Raw genomic sequence first — 16,777 nt, forward strand, 5'->3', positions numbered from 1 at the left:
ACAATTCTCTGGTTCATCTATCACTGCTGTTAAACTATTAGGTCTTGTTCCATCCATTTTATGCTCTTCAAAGTATATAGATTTGGGTGCATGTGTAAACCAATATAGTTCAGATCTTCCATCTCCTGAATTGTTTGAAATGGAGATCCAACGATGGAAGAACCGGTACATGCCGAAACAATATAAGGAGAGGCCATCATCAGCTGCAGATGCAATTAAAGAATGTGATAAAGACATGTTTCCAAACATTTACATTCGATTGCAGATTGCTTGCACAGTGCCGGTCACATCTTGTGAGTGTGAAAGAAGTGCCAGTGAGTTAAGACGATTAAATAATTTTATGAGAGCCTCAATGGGGAAAGATCGCCTTTCAAATCTTGCTCTTCTTCATATTCACTATGACTTTTGTATAGATCTTGATAAGGTAGTAGATAGCTTTGCCAAACTTCACCCATGCAGACTTGAATTTGAGTGTATTCTATAATAGCTAAATGGACAGAAATGTTATCATAAATAAGGATTCATATGATTTTTGTACAATCAATTTGGTAGATATATACACTACATGTAAACTAACCTACTGCACATTATACAACTCATTGTGTGTACATAACGTGAATGAAGACAATTAAATGATACTTTGTTGCATTTAGATTTTATGCATAAAATTGTCATCAGATTCAATCTTTTGACACCTAATTTTCAAAAAATTTCTGGGGGGGGCATGCCCACAGACCTCCTAGAAATGGCATGCTTTGCATGCCAAAGCAGCTAACCTAAAAAGTTAGCTAATGTATAGTGTTGCACCGATATCCAAATTAGCCGATTATTCCGATAACCGATATTAAGCAACAGAATTAGCCGATACCGATAACCGATCCGATGTACACCAATAACACTAACACTCATCCTCATCATTATTAAATGGCTCATATTAGTGACATAACCATTGATATACAGCTCATTCTAGGCTAAAATGTAAAGTTAGATGTATACCACAAGTAAAAGTTACTCATGGTAAACAGGTTTTAAGTACATTTTACTACTGCTATATACAGTTGAGACAAGTGGCTGGTACTACATAGAAACCTAAAAACCTCAATTTATTGTTGGGCATGGCCTAAACCCTGACAGTTTATTATGGGCATGGCTTGTAGTCACCGCTAAACCATTCACACATAACTTAATTAAAATGCCAAATAACTTATGTCTAGCCTCCCCCACATCATTATACTACACAGCACAGTGGAGATTAACATCGGCCTTGATTTAATCAAAACCGATTAATCGGCTAGTAACCAATATCGGCCCGATACCGATTATTGAACCGATTATCGGTGCAACACTACTAATGTATATATTAAAAGGGTCCACATTTTCTTGAAAAGAATCCCCCAACCAAAAACCCTGGTTACGGGCCTGAATGGTGTATCTGTATCTAACAGCTGTGTAGTCACGATATGATATCGATATGCAATACAGTGCATCCTTTGTACAAAGAAGCCAAATTTAATTAAGTGCGTGGGCGACCAATAAATTTTTATTGTTTAGTACCAGCCATTACACTATTGCACTATTATATAACAAGCTTAAGGAGTCTAGGAAACAGGTAAAAAACCCAACTACACTCTTAAATTGAAGAAAGCCAGACCTTCATATTTCCGTGATTGTGCAATCAAAATATCGATACGTGTACATGTGTATTGGTATCGCAATATAGCTGGAGTATCAAAATATTCCGATATATTGATAAGTATCGCACATCACTATTCTTGATTGGTAACAAGTACAATTTTTTTTTGGAATTTTCAACTAGAATAGGGACATAGCACTTCGACAAAAAGTACTGAAACAAGCTGGAGTAGTGCACGATAGTAAAGCAATAAGAAGTGTTATATCCCTACTGTGCTCCAAGATACCATAACACAAATGCACAGCAGGGATATAACACTTCTTATTGTTTTACTGTGATTTAATATCATGCACTACTCCAGCCAGTACTTTTTATCACATGCAAAGTGCTCTATGCTCCCTACTCTAGTTGGAAAATTCCAAATTTTTGTGTGTACTTGTTTGTTAACTTTTTTTGGTAAATAATTATTATGACTGGTGAACCCATGCACACCACATCTGAAATGGTGCCGCACACCCCATTTATATCAATTATCATCTAAAAAGTGAAATATCCATTATGCTTTGTTGTCAGCTATGTTCAACCCTTTACACAGCAGTACGACTCAAGAACTGTTCGAAAAGCACCTCTGCAATCAAAATAGCCATTATGAAAAAATACGGATGATTTCCGTTATGAAGGGAAACCATCAAGTGCTACTGCCAAATTGACACTTTTTACTGTCAGATGAATGGGACACAAAGGAGGACACTGGTAAGTCCATAAAGAATGCATTGTACGTACTGTGGTATGCGAAAGGTACCTCTCGGGCCAAAGCGACTTTGAACAGCAGATCAGAGTCAATTATTACCGCCTGACATAGGCCATTTGTCAGGCAAATATCATGCATGGCCAACCATAATGGAACTTGCCTGAAAAAATGTCAGATCAAAATAGAAGGAAGTTGTAGAGTTATAATAGTGAAGCATTGTCAATAATAGCAAACACAACTTGATAACAATGTTTGTATTATTATTTTAGGTTGAGTCACTATTCTATCAATGTATTGTAAGGATTTCCCTATTATGATGAATTGTGTAAAATAGTAGCATATCTATATCAGGTAATGCTTTAGGTTGCCTGACATTTTTACTGGAATTTGAAAAAAACATTATAATTGTCTCTGTCGAACAGTGAAAAAATCAAGCCCGTAGCCTTAGCCGTTATCGAGTTACACTTGTCTGAAGGCATCAGTCAGTTACTCAGTCAGTAGAAAACTCCGTTTCATAAAAAAATCTGTAGCAATTTGTTGAAAGCATTTCGGGTCGATCTGAAGGCTTTTTTGGGCTTAGTTTTGCCTAACTAATACTGCCTCATTGTCGTCAAGGAAAATTGAGGCTGGTTTTTGGGAGATATTATTTCGTGGGCCATGCCTACTCTTTGTGGTCCCTACAATACAGTACTATCATACTTTATGATGCTGTGTAATGGGTTGAACATAGCGACAATGAAGTATAAAGGCTATCTCACTTTTCAGACAATAATTGACAGCTGGGACGTATGGCACCATTTTTTCTTTTGATGCGGTATGCGTGGGTTCACCAGTCATAATAATTTTATTTCACAAAAAAGTTAACAAACAAGTACACAAAAAATTTTGAATTTCAACTAGAATAGGGACCATAGCACATCGATAAAAAGTACTGAAACAAGCTGAAATTTTCTTTGTGTACTTGTACTCTAATTGAGCACACATTTTGAGGACTTCTAATAGAACACACATTCAGTGATCTAGAACAATCTAGTACTTCTATGAAATTATAAACGTTTACTTATAAGCAGATTTAAATTAGAGTTTTCATTTATAGCTAAAGTAGAAATTAAGTGAGGTAATCAGCCAAGATAGCAGCCGTTCAGTGGTTAAGGATGCGGATGTTAGGTTTGGAGGTCCCTGGTTCGAATTTTTCTGTGTATCTTTTTTATTCCATATTAACTGCTTAGAGTAGTATCTTGACTCCACTATTTTACACTTGTTTAGTTTTTGCTTGATAACCCTGTAGCTGTAACATTGTTGCTTTTCAAACCACTGTTACGATGACCACCCTATGTACACATCAATTTTCAAGTTATTCCCTATACCCATAGCCGTGATAAGTTTGATCTTTTTAGATACAAATAAATGTTCATAACTCCATGGATATTTATCAGATTCATAGTAAACTTAGTATGTGAATTCATATTTATATGCTACTAAAGTTCAAGGCTATCAAGCTATAGGTTTCTTTTACAACAATTTTTGCAAAGTATGCAAAAAAAATCTAAGTCTCCTGTAGACCCCTATGGCTTAAGAAAAAACTCACCAAAAAATAAAAAAGATTGAATGCCCGTATTTCGCAAATGGCTGGTGCAGATTTAATCAAATTTGCTGTAAAGATTTCCATTTCACTCCTAAACAATTGTATGCATGGTCACAGGCCACACAGGCTTGCACATGCACCACTAAGAAAAACAATAGTAGATAATTATAACACTAGAGTGGATACAGTGTTAGTTTGCTTTCAACATAGTACCAGTTATGTGAATATTAGCGGTCAGTCACAAAAGTTCATTAGAGAGACTATGTGGTGTATACAGTTTTGGCGTAAGAGACAGAAAACTGAACTTACTTTTGCAGTCGTAATTTCATGTATGATAATATACTTTGAGTTGGCATATCATGATACTCATATGGTGGATCCCTCAACTTATGCATGTTAGCCAATCGTAGATCAAAGAGAGATTCATTGAGAAGAGATAGCTGCATTGGAATTGATTCCAAGTGTGGATTATCACTCAAGTTTAAAGAACCTAAACAACTTTGAAGTTGTATATTTGCTGGAAAATTACCACACAGTTCATTGGAAGATAAGTCAAGTGATCTTAATTCAGGATAGAGTGGAACCACGCTTCCATCACGCACAAACTGCATGTCAGTTAACTTATTACCACTAAGGTTTAAGGATGTTAAATACTGTAATGTTCTGTGCACTCTATGTGGACAACTAGTTTGAACTGGTGGACAGCTAGTTTTAGCTGGTGGACAACTAGTTTTAACTGCAGAAGCAAAGCAACGCTGTCTAACAGTATCTTTTTGACTGTCGGTATCATCCACAGTGATGCCAAACCTCATGATGCCACACTTCTTGGCACTAAAATGTACGAGATAAGGTGGCAGCATGCTTATATCCAAAGCAGTAAACTGGTTGAATGAAACATCAAGATGTTGTAAATGGGTTACAAAGCACACCAAACCAATGGGGAAGCACTCCAATGCATTATGGGACAAATTGAGCTTTGCTAAAGATGAAAAAGAATCAAGCTGTTCTGAATTCGAATCATTATCATGATTACTAATCTGTGTGCCAATGTTAGCAAATGATAGAGATGCAATGAAACTACTTGCATTGGGATCAGAAAAAATAAGTTTAGCGATACAATTATTTGACACGTTCAATTTCTTGATTATCTTTGACTGCCACAGATCAACTGGCAGAGATACCAAACAATTAAATGATAAATTGACCTCTTCAGAAGCAAACAGAACTGATGGTACTTCTGTTAACTGATTGTGAGAAACATCAATGCTATGCAAAGAAGGACTGCATTGCACAGAACTTGAAATATTTACAAGACAATTATGACTGGCATTCAACCACTTTAACTTGGGAATTGTCCATACAACTTCAGGTAAGGTGTGAATAGCATTATGATCAATATCCAGAATCTCTAAATTTTTACAAATCCAATCCCACTTTGATAATCCAGAGGAATATTCATCTTGTTCACCAACAGGCAGAGCATTAAGATTGTTGAAAGACACATTTAAACGTTTAAGCAATGGTGCTTGAAAGAATGATAAAGGAAGGTTAGTCAAGGAGTTCTTTTGTAAATCTATTTCAGTGCATTGAATCATGTGTTTTTCAGTAACAGATGAGATATGAAAATATGTAAGATTGCTATTATCTGCAATAAACCTTGTTGACTTATGAAACAACAGTTTGAGAACAATATCATCATGCTTCATAAACAATGCAATCTGCAGAGCCAAACCAGTTTTAATCTCACTAGCTTCTTCCAATAGTGCTGTTGCTATTTCTGTCCTTCCTAGTGCACAAGCAACGGCAAGTGGAGACAAGGACAGATCCTTAAACGGTTTGTCCAAAAATGAGACTTCATCATAGGGGACAACAGCCAATTCACCACTACCACGTTCACAGATCACTGGCAACGGTGAGTAACTATTCAGACAGTGACCAAAATACTCCAACATGATTCCCATCGTCATCTTGCAAGGATAGGCCATAGCCATTATCGCATGTGGAAAGCTATCTAGTAACATGCGTACTATTTCATTGTTGCCTCCAAGTACCGCATTGTGGATAACAGAACACTTTGTTGGTATATTGCTGGTGTTAACAGCTACTAGTGATGGAGCAACTTGAAGAAAAGTATCAACCAGTAATGGATGTAAGTACATAGAAACATGTGATAAATTTCCACATGTAACAGCAATGTAGAGTGGAGACTGACCACACAGGTCAGTAAAGGTGATATTAGTAAATTTATGTGGAAAGTCAATACACAGTTTCATGGTTCCTATTAGAACTTCTGCAAGAATTTTATCAGAAGCACCAAAAGCACAAGCAGTATGGATAGGATACCATCCTCTATATGGGAGTTTATCCTTCATCAGTAACAACTCAGGAAACTTATTAATCAGTTCAACTACTATATCATAGTGATTCCCTTCACAGGCAGCATGTAGGGGAGTCTCATTTGAAGTTGTGTTAACAGGAGGAACTTGATCTGTTTGTGACAGCAGGAAAGTTACTACATCAGTCCATCCTGCCTTACATGCTCTGTAAAAGAAGCTTAAATATTAAAATACAGAATTGTGTAGATGTGTACCTAAATAACAGAGTTTGGTTAGACAATACTGATTTCAAACACAGTGGTCTCTGATGTGATGGCAACTGGATGTATGCCTTTTTAAAATCATCAAAAGACTTTTCCTTGTTGAGAATAATTGGGTGCAGCCCTAGCAAATTGTAACTTCAATTTTAATCAATCAAAATTAGTGAAATAACTTACGAGCTATTTGCTGCATGCCACCGCTACTATCTGTAATTTACATAAGCATTTATAATTATGGTCACTAAATTTGCAAACCTTACCATAATGTTGCATTAGGGAACTAGCAGTCACATAATCCAGTGGTGATCTTCCATCTTTATTTTGCTGGTATAAATCTCCACCCCATTCAAGCAGAGCTTGCAAACACACTGGACTTGTATGTATTGCAGCAAAATGAACTGGTGTCTGTTAAACAAAAATTGTGCCAAAAGTTACAACTACGTAAAGGTTAAAACCATCTAATAAAATACACAGTTGGTACTACAAGAATTGTGACAACCATAATTCCTTACCTGCAAATCAGTATCAGTTACATTTGGAGAAGCTACACAGTAATGAAGAATATAGAAACAATAATAAATTATAGGTTAGCCTTATCATTATAATACAGTGCAGTCTAAGAAGCTAGCAGAACTGGTAAATGAGTTACTGTATGATTTAATTGGATTGTTGTACTTCACTGTACCTACACTGATCACAAAGCATGGATAGACATGATCAGTAAACCTTTGCAAATTTAGTGCACTACCATATATACTGATTATATTAATGCCAATAGAGATATTATACCTTCGTAGTAAAAAAAGTACGCACGTAATTTTTTGATTACTGAATAGAGGGAAACTTTGGTGGGGATAAACTTTGGCGAATAGCAAGCTAAATTGCATCTAGCATAATAAATTTGGGAAAAATTTTTTAGCTAAGAGATACAAAACAGTTATTAAATAAACTTGGTAACAGTGTTTCTAGTAAGGTTACAGCAATATCGCGATAGTAAGCTGTAATTACCATATCGTGATAATGATTTTTTTGATCGCAAGTATCAAACTATCGATATTATCGCTCAGCACTACAATTTGATTCTGAAATGTATTGGTGTAACATTCTTTTCTGAATGTGTGCCTTGAAGCATAATAACATTAAACTAATAGGTAAGTGATGTTTTATACTTGGGTTTTCAATGCTGTGTAGGAATTTGTCACTAGACAGCTACAAGATTAAACTTGGTGTAAAGTACATGACATTGTAAGCAGTTCTGCACTGTAGGGCAGGTACCAGTGCTAGTTAAAGATAAGACTTCACATTGTGCTTATATAACTATGTTAAACTCTATTTTGCATTACCACTCCCATGGCTGTTTCTGTCGTAACATTGGGGCGAACAATTTGATATACAAGATCACGTGATGCGGTTTACTCAAACAAAATGGTAGAAAATTTTAATTGATTGTGTCACAAAGAGATTGATCATGTGCAGGTGTTTGAAAACTCAATAAAAGTGGGCTAGATCTTTCATGATAATACTAGCACCATGGCAACCATGCATACTCATGTGACACAATTTAGTGCCCCTTTTTCATCACTGCATGTTATGTCAGTGTGCAAAATAACATCCGGACACCGGACAATTACATCATTTGGCAGGGCATAATTAACTTTGTCCGGAAAAAATATCCGACCATGGCAGAAAGGCAGGAAAAAGGAAGTAATAGAAGTGTTACAAGGAAGACAATGGAAAAATAGATTCGAGAGAATGATAAAACGTTAGACACCACCCTATGGCTGAAATTCGACGTTGTTGCTGGGGACCGCGAGTACGTGTCAAAGCTAAAGTGCAGTATCTGTGGTCAGTTCCAAGAGCGGTTAATATCAATGCGGAACTATAACTCTACCTTTGTGGAAGGAACAACTAATACCCATGCTTCATCATTCAAGGAGCACGCCAGCACGGAAATGCATAAGTGCGCAATGATTTTATATAAGAAGGAGCACTCAACTAATGTTTGCAACTACGCTCCAATAGCAAGGGCCTTACTTCTACCATCGATGGATGAATTGACTAGAGCTAGATTGAAGCGAAAGTTTGAAATAGCTTACCTGATAGCAAAGGAGAAGATGTCATTTAAAAAGATGAAGACTCTTTGTGACCTAGAGGAAAGACACGGCGTTGATATAGGAGGAAGCTATCATAATGATCATGCTTGTGCAACGTTCGTTGAATTCATTGGTGCAGACCTGAGGCACCAGTTGAGGAAGGATATTAACAAGGTTAGATTTTTTAGTATCCAGGTAGACAGTAGCACAGACTGTGGAAATATTGATGAAGAATTGTTTATGGTATTGTTCTTTGATGGATTGTCAGAAGATGGAAAGGTAATTGTAAGAGACAAGTTTTTTGCTGTACGACAACTCTGCCGTGGCACAGGGCAAGGCCTCTATGATTGTTTTAAACAAGCTATGGCTTATTTAGATATCCCACCTGCAGAATGGAAGTAGAAAATTATTGGCTTGGGGTGTGATGGTACTTCTGCAAATATAGGGAGTGGTGGACTGAAGGGCCACCTTGAAAGAGATATGCCATGGATTATAGTAAGCTGGTGTCTAGCACATAGATTAGAACTCTCCATCAAAGATGCGTAGAAGACCACATTCTTTGCAACAGTGGATGAGTTTCTACTACAAATATATTATGTGTATGAAAAGTCTCCCAAGAAATGTGCTGAATTGAAAGAAATAGTGGAGGAACTTAAACAATGTTTTGAAGATTGTGAATTGCCACACAAAGGAGGAGCAAGGCCTTTACGAGCTTGTGGCACCAGATTTGTGGCTCACAAGGTGGCTGCTTTATCACGAGTCATTGACAGGTTTGGTGCTTACCTTAGCCATTTGAAGTCACTGTCAGATTGCGGTGTCAAATCAGTTGACAAACAGAAGTTGAAAGGTTACATTCTACGTTGGCATAAATCCAAGGTCTTGCTTGGTTGTGCCTTCTTTCATGATCTGTTAAAGCCAGTGGGAATTATTTGCAAAATTCTTCAAGAGGATGAGCTCTGTGTTGTTAGAACAGTTGAGGCCTTTGTAAAGACGAAGAGGTCACTGGATGAAATGAAATTGAAGTCTGTTGAAAATCTTCCTACAGTTAAGAAAGTCCTCACTCGAATTCAGTCAACAGATGTGGCAAGTATTGTGACTTATCAAGGTGTTAACTTGCATTACCACACTCAAGGCCTAGCATTCTTGAAGTCAAACTATCAAAGCTGGTTGGAAGTAGTTGACTCTTGTCTTGTTAGTCGATTGAAGGTGCAAGAGGAGCAGTTGCTTATTTTAACTCAAGCAGTAACGCTTTTGGCTACCCATGGGTGGGAGCGTGCCAGCACTCTTTCATTTGGTCATGCTTCACTGGAGGCAGTGTGTGACTGGTTTTCTATTCCTCTTGAGAAAGCTGGCATTGACATATCTTTGGTCCAAGAGGAATGGGACGACATGGTGGAATATGGCAAACAGTACTTCAATTTAGTACAAGATGACTACAAGGTGGTGTGGTGGAAGGTTTTCAATTGTGTAGATGCCAAACGATGGAGCAATGTTTTAGGAGTAGTGAAATTGTTGTTCTGTTTACCTTTGTCCAATGGACACCTCGAAAGGGTGTTTTCACAGCTTAAGTTCATAAAAAAATGGCCGTCGTATTAATCTTACTGAGAACAGGCTTGATCAACTGCTTCGGATTGATTGTTATGGTCCACCAATTGATCAGTAGGATCCTTCAAATGCCATTTCAGAATGGTATAAGGACAGAACAAGGAGAGTTACTGCTTCTACCAGAGGAACAACATCAAGCAGGGCTGGGAGAGAATCAAATGAAAATGATGATGATAATGAAGAGTTTTCTTTAGCTGCATGGAAATCTTGGCTTCAGATAAGCAGCAGTGAAGAGTCCGGATCTGAATCAGGTGATGATTGTGAAACAGAGGACCGTGCATGATGTTGTTATACCGTGTTTGCTGTTATAGCTTATCTGTAACTCATGTGTAATCAGCGTATCACTTAGACTAACTCACCAATAGTGTCACTATGTCAATTTAAATTAACTCCATAACATTGTCACTGTAAGTTGTTTACATTGTTCATTGTTATAATACTGTAATAATACATAAAATACAATACAGTACACTAATAGATACATACATTAATAAATGCACTGATACATTTTAATTTAAATGTCCAGGAAAATTCCTTGGTGTCTACTCAATTCTCATATTGGCCTGTCACTTTGTCAGTACATGTCTGAAAAGTTATTTCGCACACTGTATGTATGAATGCATATATACTCATTAGATTTTGAACATGTTGTGCCTGAAAGCGTGGAGTATATTAGAAATTTATTACCCATCCAAAACAGCTTAAAGAAGAGTCTATTTAATAGTCATACAGGCACAATGTGGAGTCTATGGAATGCATAAACCCGAAGGCCTAAGTATGTAGCACATGAGTGAAGTTAGGGAGCTACTAAGGGCCTGAGGGTTTATAAATTCCATAGACTCTTCATTGTGCCTGTACAACTGATTATGTTTGAAGGCGTGGAGTATACTAGAAAACAAGGTGAGATTTATTATCCACCAAAAAACAGAGTCTAATGACATGTGAGTGATCATTAACCCCACTGATGAATTTGGGATGCTTTAAAACAATTCACAGTCATATCATTACTTCCTGTATTTCTAAGGTTTCAATTGACTTTCGAAGGAATAAGGGAAAGGAAAATGGTGACAATGGCAAATGTAAAATGGAATTCATAGACACATACTTCATAGCTAAAACAGTAATACCTAAAAGCACAGTGACACAGTGATAAGCACACAAGCACAAGGACACAATATTTTTAATTAGAAAATGCTATGCATGGTATGCTTTGATCTCTGGAAAATAATGAGGTCTTTAAAAACCAAGAAGAAACCTGCTAGTAGGTTTCTAAAATGGTTAGAAACCTGCTATATAGATTTGTTGAAACTGTCTTCTACAGGTTACGTTATCAAGAGCAAGGAATAGAGTAGTACAAGAGATACTTAAGGTTACGGAATAGTTTAAAATGCGTGGGCGGAACAAATTACAAAACCTGCTTTAAACCAAGCAGGGATAAATAATTTCAACAACTGTGTTGTGTTAGCAATACAACTAATAGACACAATCCAAAACCACGCCCACTTTTCGGACGCCATTTTGAATGGGGCCAATTTCAATAATCACTAACTGCACTGCATGAAATTCAGCGATGAAGAAAGCTCGAACTAAGTGGTATTGTCAAACAATAGTCCATGAAAGCTTTTAATGCTGCAAATTCTTTGTTCTGGCTAAAGGCAGGTGATTATCAGGTGATGAACAAGGCACGAAGTGCTGACGACACTAATTCCCTTGTTTACCAGTACAAGGAGCGCCTGGATGGTCAGCCGCTACTACGGTTACTATCACAAATAATTTACCGCAGTAATGGATACTAAAATACTACCTATTTGCTTCGCAGTGCTTCCTGTGTGGGCCAACAAGGCAATTTGGGCTGTCGATGCTTCGCGCCTTGTTCAACCCTGATAACCACTTGCTCCTAACCAATTTACAACCTCGAAGACTTCCACGGCCAATTGTTCGACAATACCCCACAGTTCGAGCTTTATTCATCATCGAATTTCAATGTAGCGCAATCGTAATAATTGATACTGGCCCCATTCAAAATGGCGGAAAGCTGTTGCTATGACAATTACGTAGTTTTGGATTGTGTCTATTGTGCTTGTTTGTTTTTACTACAGAACAACGACTGTTCTTGGGTGTGTGGTCTACAATAGAGTGATGTTTTATAAAAACGCAAGCCAAAAACCAGACTAACAGATTACTGAATCCTTATAATTTCAACACAAGTGGCTAAACAATTTAAATATCTAGGTCCTGTGGAAGCGATTTTTTAAGTTACTGGTTGTATAGACGTTTTATTGAACTTTTAGTAGTTTTTTCGAGTGAAACAAGCTCTTTGAAGGCATGTATCTGAGTCACTGGGAAGAAACATGCCAAAAACGCTTCCACAGGACCTAATAAATTTAACATACAATATCACTATGCCCCAGAAAAGCCAATAGAGCCTACAGCTTTTGCTGTATTTGGCGGCGGAAAAACATGGTAGTGACAGCTGGAGCTGAGCGATGTATGGGCTGGCTTACTTGTGTTACTACAACAAATTGTAGTGTTCCACCTGCCTCAAACTACACTGTAGCTACATAAAAACAATAAATATGAAGGGCTTCACCTTCATTTAAAACTTTTTACGCTGCTAGACTGGTTTTATGGGCTTCTCAAAAAGTATCGATAGGCATTCAAAATTTTGAACGATTGCCTGTGACTATACCGTAACCTTCTAACTAACTTAGTTAGAAACCAGAAACTTGCCAGTAGATAGACCTCAAAGCATTGCAAATCTCACTTTCGGTCATTGATTTGCTATGCATGCTCTGCAAAGTATACAGGATAACAGCCTTTTCAATAATATTTTTTCAGTAGTTGTATGGATTGAATCCATTGAAAGTCATTGATTTTTTAAAACTTTTTTTATAACTTCTTGATGTGATGGATAGATTTCATCTAGTAATAACAACAACAACACAGCCACAGTGTGCATGACTGACAATATTGTTGTTACGCTGAATCCTAGTAATGAGGAACAGCATTTGAGTGCTCCAGTGACAGTAGTAAGTTTGAAAAGCACAACATCAGCTCACACACCAAACTATGCAGCTATCACAATCACAATGTAGCTTAAATGCAATGGCTACCTACCTACATGCAAGCTGTAGATGTAGTCTTTTCAGTATTTAATCTTAGCAAGAGGTAGAGTATCAAACACTCAATATGCTCTGCACAAACTTACAACTGTATTATGAACTCTTGATCATAATCATAACTATATGCAGTCTCAATAGTAACAATAGCACTCCATACCTCTGATCTCCATGTGAAGTGATATCAGTATGTCTGCTTCAGGTCATTTAAACTACAGTGGGTCCAGAGATGAGAAAATTTGGTTTTAAGCTAAAGGTATTCTCATATTGTAATAGGACTACATACACAAACTCTTTGTGACTAGTGACACTTCCTGTAGCCAGACTCTATGTGGGATTAGCAACCAACTAATCAGTACCCAACATCTCCTACAAGATTTCAGAGACTCCATTCGGATCTTTTGTAAGAGTTGTTTATAGTGTCAAAATAAAAGGGTGTACTAGATTTCAGGTGGATTTATTTTTGTACAAGGTAGCAAAGATATCCAGGGAGGATGTTTTCTTGAAACTTATATTGCATGCTCTAATAACATGATTATGATCAGGCAGCATGCAAAACACTCCATATCAGATATACTGTGCTTTCCATATATGGAATGCTGAAAGGTTTCACAAGAAATAGAAACAGGAAAACAGTTCCCACATTACCTTACATGCATAAGGGTATTGAGATGCATATCTACGTATACAGTATAAATGAAGGGACAACTGGGAGAGTGATAAGTGTAGTCCCATTGTACTGTTCTATTGGTACTAATGAGTTTATTACATTGTAGCGGTGATCCTCACTAAGGAACTAGTAGTGGCTGTTGAGCAGTGTGAAGATTATCAGTTTCAGGCTTCCTTCTTTGTTGGCAATTCTTGTCAGGAAATTTATGATATGAATCCTAAAAGTCGTGAGAGGTCAGGATATTACTGGATCACTAAAGGTCCTAGACAAGCATACTGCGGGATGAATTATACTGGATCATCTTGTGAGGACATCTATATAAATAATCCCGAAACTGGTGACAGATCAGGATACTATCGTATTGATGGCACTCAATGGACATATTGTGATATGATGACAATTACTTGTTTTGCTGGTGATGCTAGAGTCAGAGGAGGATGGAGAACAATTACTAGCATTGATGTCAGTGTGGGGGACAGCTGTCCCAGTGGATGGCGCACAGGAACCAATTCTGGTCGTACATTTTGTCGTATTGTAAGTGATAATGGTATGACTTGTTCTTCTGCCACCTTTCCAACAAATGGGATGAATTATCAGAGGATATGTGGTATAGCAAGAGGATATCAGAAAGGAGCCACAGACAGCTTCTTGGGAGCTAACAACAATGGTCAGACTATCAATGGTTATTATGTTGATGGTCTGTCCATCACATATGACAACCCTCGTCAACATATATGGACATACAATGCCGGACCCTTTGATAATCAGAGGCACCAACACAATTGCCCGTGTGCTGTTGGTGGAGGACTAGCCCCTCCCTCCTTTGTGGAAACTAATTATTACTGTGAATCAGGGGCTGCTAATGTACGTAATGATGCTGCCCTATTACTTCAATGACCCACTGTGGGACAGATCTGGTTGCATAACTAGTAACTGTTGTGATATTCCTAACCAACCATGGTTCTATCGTGAACTGTGGAGAACTAGTACAAGTGATATAGAAGCTAGGCTATGCACTCATGATAGGTTTGCAGGAAATTCTGTATTGATTGACCAACTAGAATTGTATGTTCAGTAATACACTACACAAAGTTGCCTTCATGTATATACTGAGATGAGTTAAACAAAATGTGCAAAAAGAGTTGCACCTACCTGCAGATATACTAGTGGATATTTAATTTCTAATTCAGTTAGGCTATAGACTGGGATAGGAATTAATGTCCACTTGTATATCTTCAAGTGTGGCTTATTTCGTAAAATAATTATGACTAGTGAAGCCGTGCATACAGCAAATTTCACATGCATTTGAAAATAGCATATGTGACTGGCTGAGCAAAAACCAGTCATTATCGCACATTCCTCAAATTCCATTTTTTGCTTCTCTGTTAGCGCCAGACAGTTGGAACAGAAATAAATTTGATTTGCACAACAACAATACGGCAAATAATTTATAGGTACTTATTTAATTGATCATAACTCACGACTAAAACAAGTTACGAAGATGGTATTTGTGTTCACCATGAACTGGCAAATCGATCAAGGTGTGTCCCTTTACATTTCTGTGCGGACAAAGAAGAAGACTATTTCAACAACGAAATGACAATGGCAAACTTCATTTCTACTGCATCATAAAGTACCCATAACTCAAGTGCTGTATGCTGCACTAACACAAAAAAGATTTTCGCACTCCTTATGAACAAGTGAATCTGATGGTATAGAGGTTTTATTGATTCAAGCTTTGTTTCAGTACATACCAAAGCAATTAAAACATGCATAAAAATTTTAATTTTATGTAGTACGTGCATCTTTACCCAGTGTATTTCAATACATTTTAAAAGCAAAATAGAATTATGTGAAAACAGCTGGTTTTCACTCAGTGGGTCACATATGAAAAATACCATCCAATCTGATGAAACAGGAATACTTGCTATCCTTCCTTTTTGAACTTGTTTAGTGCTGTTTTGCATGATTGTGTAGCCTTTGTAGGCAGGCCTACACAATCAAACGCAAGCGAAATACACTTGTTCTGTACAATGTCAAGGCCGCAGATCATGACACTTTCACATGCCTTCACAAAATCACAGATACACCAGCAGTGTTTGAGTCTTGTATACAATGCTGCAGCCAAAACTACTAAGCCATATTTAACTATGCCAAAATTTTAATTATTGAACTGTTGTAATTTAACCGGATCCCATCCAGATAACTATCATGGTCAATGGGTCAGCAGTATGCTGACCTACTTTCAGCACTGTTCATAAGAGCTATTCTAATAAATTGCCTCAAATTCAATTTCAGACGGTCAATGTTTTGGGTAACATAGCAACTTTGTTAGTCAAAAGCTTACTACAATATCAAGATCAAGATACCCTGATAAAGTAGTGACCCTAATACAACAGTCAAACAAATGTTGAGATAAACCATGCTAACATATTGCATCTCAGAGGATAAAAATTTCCTGACAGGGCACTCCCCCAGACCCCCCTAGGTTTACATGCAAGGTATTCATTCTATTGACTCCCCCTCTTCCAAAAGTCTAGAATCCGCCCTTGAAGTGTGGTTACAATAAATAAGTAAAGTGAAGGGGTAATTGGAAACAGTAGAAATGGAAACCGTCCTTTATAAAGACCACTCTCTTTACAAAGACCACCTCTCCACATTGTAATAATCGTTCCAAATGTCTTATCAAAACAGCTAGGTCAGCTAAAAAATACTACACCCTTAA

General features: G+C 37.3%; 1 protein-coding gene across 1 annotated transcript in view; it reads right to left on the minus strand.

The window, feature by feature from the left end:
• The window catches only part of LOC136249005 (leucine-rich repeat serine/threonine-protein kinase 1-like), a 38,883-nt gene that overhangs the window by 19,730 nt on the left and 2,376 nt on the right, over positions 1 to 16,777 (minus strand). Inside the window, exons 2-6 of the mRNA XM_066040884.1 lie at positions 7,078 to 7,109; positions 6,826 to 6,970; positions 6,743 to 6,772; positions 6,560 to 6,689; positions 4,279 to 6,510 (exon numbers count right to left, since the gene is read on the minus strand). Coding sequence (XP_065896956.1) covers positions 4,279 to 6,510; positions 6,560 to 6,689; positions 6,743 to 6,772; positions 6,826 to 6,970; positions 7,078 to 7,109 — 2,569 coding nt within the window. The remainder of the gene's footprint in view (positions 1 to 4,278; positions 6,511 to 6,559; positions 6,690 to 6,742; positions 6,773 to 6,825; positions 6,971 to 7,077; positions 7,110 to 16,777) is intronic.

Source organism: Dysidea avara, chromosome 3, assembly GCF_963678975.1.
Source record: "Dysidea avara chromosome 3, odDysAvar1.4, whole genome shotgun sequence".
Classification (NCBI taxonomy): domain Eukaryota; kingdom Metazoa; phylum Porifera; class Demospongiae; order Dictyoceratida; family Dysideidae; genus Dysidea; species Dysidea avara.